Raw genomic sequence first — 6240 nt, 5'->3', positions numbered from 1 at the left:
CACATCTGACTGCAACAAGAAAGATTAAAAGCATCCAATGTGTCCGTGGTAAAGTACAGTAGCAGAAGGGAGCAATAGATGTTTCTATAATAATTTGTGGAAACGAACATTCATCAGATCCTTAATTTCACTGTAATATATGTATTCAACATGTTCAAACTGTCTGAAGAACACCGTATAGAGGGTGGTGTCATTCAGAATGATGATGTATAGAAAACCTGACACAGCTCCCCCCAGTGGGGCATCTACAGACTGCAAAGGGTGAATCACTCCTGCATCTTTATGTTAAAAATTCTCAACCCTTATTTCCAATGTCCTGGTGCCTTACTGACATCTGCATCTCAAAGCTCTTATTAATGTTGTTTACTACACCCCAAGTGTCTTTATCCCTCTGGTATCCCGTCCAGCAAGGCCCTTACTAAGCACCAAGTGTGCCTTTTTCACACACTTGCGGAATAATGTCAAAAAAAATTTCATAGTTTGTTTTTAATTCTTTTACACTTTTTTCTATTTTATCAACTTGAGCCGTAAATAAAAATACCAAATACTCAATAACTGTCACATTTTTTAACCCTTTAAATGCCATGTTTGTAATGTAAACAAACCATTTTTTTGGATGCAAAAAACAAAAAAAATATTTTTTTTCAATATACTACATAAAAAGTGGATTACATATTATTTGATTTTTGCAGCCTGGCATAGGTCAATGATTAACTCCAACACTGGTTAATTTGCATGATTATTTTTGGCACTAGGTCAAATGTTCAAAAATACTAGCATCTGTCACCAAGTGCGCCAAAATGGCACACCTATAAATCAAACTATTGAATATTATATATTGATTTATTTTTGTGTTCTAATTTGATTTTATTTTTTTAAATCAAGGTCAGCCCTAATCATCATACATATCAAATAATCATTCATTTTACATTTTTTAACCCTTTAAATGATCTCCTCTCATCATGATGTCACTACATTTTTTGATGCAAAAAACACAAAATATGTTGGTTTTTTTTCCAAATACTACATAAAAATTGGATTACATATTATTAGATTTTTGCAGCCTGGCATATGTCAATGATTAACAGCAACATTAACAAGGTTAATAAATTAATTTAGACCCTCACCTCTCAAATGAAGCCCAGATATCAGTAAAAGCAGGATTCATGCCTTAATGGCTTACGGATCAAAAACAGTGGTTATAATGGAAGAAATAGTGCGTTTTAGGCACACTTGGGAGACAGATGCTAGTCTTGTAATCTTCTTTTGTTTACAATGTGCAAATTTTAGCTGGTGGCCAGAATTTTAAAGATCATGCACAAATGAACAACTTTTAAATTCTAACCTTATTTGAATTGTGAAAAATAATATGAAGTTTTTTTAACACGAAGTGCAAAGTGTGCCTAAAAAGCGTACCCAGACACCGGAGGGTTAAATGTAAGGGGAAATTGAGGAACATCTCATGCAATATTTACATGTCCACAACACGTGCCACTCAATATGAAATAAAGCTAAATATTTTTACATTTGATGCATTAAAATACACACCAATGTACACAAGAATTCACATTTTAAACATAACTTTACATATTGCCATTGTCACACACGTTACATGGTTCTGTTCAGTTCAGTTTTGTGTTCATGCATTTAGTTTCATCGTGAAGAAAAGCCTAGTTCAGCTGAATTTATTTTTAAATTTAGTGTTGGGAGTCTGGGTTCTAGAAAGTGAGGTTAATTCAACATCTGATTCACCTCCCAAAAAAAGTGTAATAACAAAGTTAGACTACAATTCTCAGGTTGCATTTCAGAATCCACATCCAGTCATAGAACTTTACATTATAATTTAACCCATCAAGACCCAGTGCTACTTTTGTCAGTTGCCACATGAATTTTGCTGTCCATTTAACCCTTCTCAAATAATTTATCACTATTTATTATATTATCCTCTGTATTTTAGATTTTTTCAGTGTAAATCATGAATTTTCCAATATTTAATTAACTGATCATGTAGATGTTCATTCAAGCTCAAATTAATGTTGAGGGTTATTATATCAGAAACAGAGAAAACTTAAGAAAAAGTGACTATTTCACCAGATATCAACAACTGAAAGTAAAATCAAGTGTGTCCATTCACTGTCATTTATCAAACTCCTTTGGTTTTACTGGTGAATCAATGTTGTAGAAGATGACAGTGTTTTCACACTCACTATGGAGCCTCTGAACACCCAAAATGGGTCATATCTGATGACCTTGAAAAGATGACAAACTTAATTTTACAATTATTACATGTTTTAATAGAATTAGTAGTTTTTTTAAACTATAGATGAGTAGATGCTTTTGGTCACTGGTGGCTGTTTGGGTCTTTATGGGTTAAAGTGTAATTACAGTTAGCCTACCTCATCTGGTCTGGATATTCAGTTGGATCCAAATCACATTTAAAAGTGTGGATCCTTTCCTGGATCACAGCTGCTCTTTAGTCTGACCAAAAGAGGTGGTCCTGGCTGAACTGAAACATGGTTCTGATGATTTACATTTTACACAAATATTACACAGGAAAAATCTACACAGATCAAGTTAAAAAAAAAAAAAAAAAATTAAGGACATTAACAATAATTAGATGTCTTTTAACATGTCAGTATTTGAACTGCTCATCCACAATCCACTTGTAGGAGACACATGTGTAGGTATATTATGCAAACACTGTTTAGTTCCCCCCCAAAACTTAAATGTGAAAACAAAACTAAATGGACCAGATATATGCAACGTATAAAAAACACCTTGTTCAGACTTTCAGGTGAGGGTACCAAGTATGGTCCTTTAGAAAAATATGTTGCCTAACTCTGCTTTAAACCCATGTACTGTTTCTCAGTTTTCGTTTTCTACAAATTTATTAAGCATTTAGAGAAAATAGTCAGTGAAGCCACATGATGCATGTTCAGGTTTGAAGACAAGAGGAGACAAGAAAGAAATCTGGAAATTAATCTGGAAATGATGTCCATTTGGGACGTTTTATTTAGAAATTTCTTTATCCCATAATTCAATGGGTACAAGGAAATGACAAGGCTGTGAATCACCATGGCCACAGAGTGAATTCCCAAATACCCATCATACCCTCAGACATGTTAGAAGAGCTTAAGAGCTTTTCCAATTCCTGTTCGAAACAGTCAACATTTTCTGGAATATAAGGCCGCCAATGTTCTCTCCAAAGACCAGGAAGTTTTGTTTCTTTCCTTTAATCAATGTAAGGTCTCTTTGGAAGTGTTGTGTGTTGCATTTCACTCCGTGTATACAGAAACACAAAAATAATGGGCTAAGTTACAAATAGGACATGGCAAAGAGTCTGTTCATATTTCATGATTCACCTGTCCCACTGAAGCCTTGGCCTCTGTATTCGATCCACTCGTCCAGTCTGAGGTCAAAGAGGATGCCGACCCAAAACACACAGTGCCGTCTTTGGGAACAGACCAGTCGCTGCTCTCACATCTTCATCATCCTCCTCACTTTAATGTCTGCCAAGTGCTTCATCCCATCACAAGTATGGGGAAACAGGGGAGTTCTGAGTAAGTGCATGTCTATCTCTTCCCACCCCAATCCCTTCCCCTGCAGAGCCCTTCGTCCCATACTCAAGTTTTGTCTTCGTTATATTCCTGCTATGTTGTAAATTCATGATGAGCTGAAGTGATGGGACACAGAAGAGAGCTTTAGGGAGTAGGGGATGGAAGAAGATGTGGCGAAGTAGCTGAAGGCGGGGCTAGAGTCCTATAGACTGCAGGGTTTGTCTCTCAGCGTTGTTGAGGTGGCCTGAGAACATGCTGTAACATGGCTGCTGGGCGAATTGTGTCAGGAAGTCTGTCAAGTAAGCCTGAGAAAAGAAACACATTACACAGTGTGGGTCAGTTATAACAAACGCATGGAGACTGGTGAAATAATAAATCTGATCTGGATTCTTACAGCTTGAAAACCCACCAAACAGATTTCAACCATCTGTGTTTACTGCAGGCACAATGAAACATGGAACCAAGAACCTTGAGTATGACACGTATGTGACCTGAGCGATGACGACACTTAATGAATACTGAGTGTCTAATACATCGTAACTAAAACATCATTTAGAATCAAAAAGAAAATGTTTCAAACATTGTTATGCAAAAACAGCCAGCTGTGTGGAAATGGTTACCTTAGTATGTCGTTCATTCACTTATGCTCCGTTTCCACTATGTAGAACCAGCTCGACTTGACTCGGGTATTAGGTACTATTCCTGGAGACCGTTTCTATTACAGGATACTACCGATTTTATAGTACTTGGACGTCATAGCGACATAGCGCATAACTTCCGTGACGTCTGCTCAGAGAGTTGCTAATAAATTTGCTCATTGCGTGTTGACCCATTAAGCTCACGCTGAATATTGTCGTTGGCCACCAAGGACAGAAATGTCTGAACCTCCTCAACTGACCACGGTGTAGTTTTGCAGGCTGCCTTTATATGGATTAACCTACCGGTATATTTACTGTAAACTCCTGAATCTGTTTTTTTAAAATGGTGAGTCGCACATTGATGATGCAATGATACAGAAACAACTCTGACCAATCAGTGGTCTGCAGTTTTTACACGTCATGTTTTAGTATCTCTTCCCCCATTTTGGAACCTCAGCGTAACAGATTCCAAAAAATTAGTAACTGGGTACCAGATTTCAGGTTCTTTTACGTAATGGAAATGCAAAAAGGCAGAGTTGAGTCGAGACCACGTAGTGGAAAGGCAGCATTAGTAGAAGAGAGAGTGTGTATGAATGTAGTGATCAAAGTGTGTATATTTTGTTTGACCCTTTAACCCCCGACGTGTCTGTGGTGCTCATTCTGAATATATGATTTATTTAAAATATTCATAAAAAATTTTTTAAAAAATCAAAATGTGCTGATAGAAAAGACATTTTTTCCATAGACATCTGAGCATGCTCAGTACACCTCCCACTGTCTGTGTAATGGGGGACAAAACACAGAGCAGTGAGTGAGACCGACTTGCTATAAAAATAGACGGTTTGGGCTTTTTTTTTGCTTTTTTTTTTACCTTGTCCTGTCCTTGTCGTTTTTTTGTTTTTACTGTTTACAGTGTTGTAGTGATTTTCCTTTTTTCTGTGTGTTTGGACCGTATAAGTGCTTTTTGTAATTCAAACAGGTGTCAATAAGCAGCTGGACTGATTTAGAAAAAAGAGCCCAAAAAAACCCAAAAACTATTGAGCCAAAATTGATGTACATTCTGAGCGCCTTATTTAATAAAAAGCTGTAAAACTTCAATTCCTCTTTGTCTTTTTCTGTCATTCGATCCTGTTTTGACCATAAAACACACAGTGAAGCAAAACCACTGACAAAAAGGAACATAAGCACATACTCACAGCAGCTTATATCATTGAAATGTCGCAGGGGTTAAAGGGCTAAATTGTACATGTGTTTTCTAAGCTATTATTGAAAATTCCACGGGTTTGGTTTGATTTCTACAGAAGTGGGTCATGACGTCATGATGGGAAGATCTAGATCTCAAAGTGAGACCAGTTGAGAAGCACCGATGTATAGGTATGTTGAGCTAATCTGACGGCTGTTAAAGCACACGTCTGCAGAATGACATCTCTTTTTCAGGAGAATACCCGCTTTATTCTTTGACAGTGAGGCAGCAGTGTTTTGATCAACCTGATGAAGCACATACAGGGAATCAAAGACTGTACCTGCAGATCAATCTGATATATCGGGTCTTTCAAGGCATCCGGGTCGTCCTCCTCATCATCCTCATAATAATCATCATCTACAAAAAAAACAAACAAAAAAAAAAAAACAAAAGAAACAGAGTTCGGCTGTAAAACTATGAACCAGTAGAGTTTGTGCCAGTAGAGATGAAGTCAGAAATAGCTGAAGCACTGAGGAGACACTCGTACCGTATTTATTGGAGGCGATAAGATCAGAAAGCAACTGCCCTGCCAGACCTTCATCCTCCTCATCATCCTCCCCCTCCTCCTCCTCCTGTTCCTCCCACATACCAGTCGAATCTGAGACATACAACAGCCAGAGACTGAAAAGTCTGTTGTCTTATCCTTTAGTTTGCAGTCATTTATTGCAAATACTTCAACAAACACAGCCTATGTAAGCTCCTGAGTTGTTTCATTCATCACGTAAAAGTGGAATATGACAAATTCACCAAAAATATTGGTTTTGTATGTGACTTCAGAATGTCTTCAAATTAAGAACAGCGG

General features: G+C 37.1%; 1 protein-coding gene across 1 annotated transcript in view; it reads right to left on the bottom strand.

The window, feature by feature from the left end:
- Nucleotides 1–2977: 2977 nt before the first annotated feature.
- ipo9 (importin 9) overlaps nucleotides 2978–6240 on the bottom strand; it is a 25682-nt gene continuing 22419 nt past the window's right edge. Inside the window, exons 22-24 of the mRNA XM_030134870.1 lie at nucleotides 5926–6036; nucleotides 5719–5795; nucleotides 2978–3862 (exon numbers count right to left, since the gene is read on the bottom strand). Coding sequence (XP_029990730.1) covers nucleotides 3752–3862; nucleotides 5719–5795; nucleotides 5926–6036 — 299 coding nt within the window. The 3' untranslated portion in view covers nucleotides 2978–3751. The remainder of the gene's footprint in view (nucleotides 3863–5718; nucleotides 5796–5925; nucleotides 6037–6240) is intronic.

The sequence above is a fragment of the Sphaeramia orbicularis genome, chromosome 5 (genome assembly GCF_902148855.1).
Source record: "Sphaeramia orbicularis chromosome 5, fSphaOr1.1, whole genome shotgun sequence".
NCBI lineage: Eukaryota > Metazoa > Chordata > Actinopteri > Kurtiformes > Apogonidae > Sphaeramia > Sphaeramia orbicularis.
This window is presented reverse-complemented; position numbering and strand designations above follow the sequence as displayed.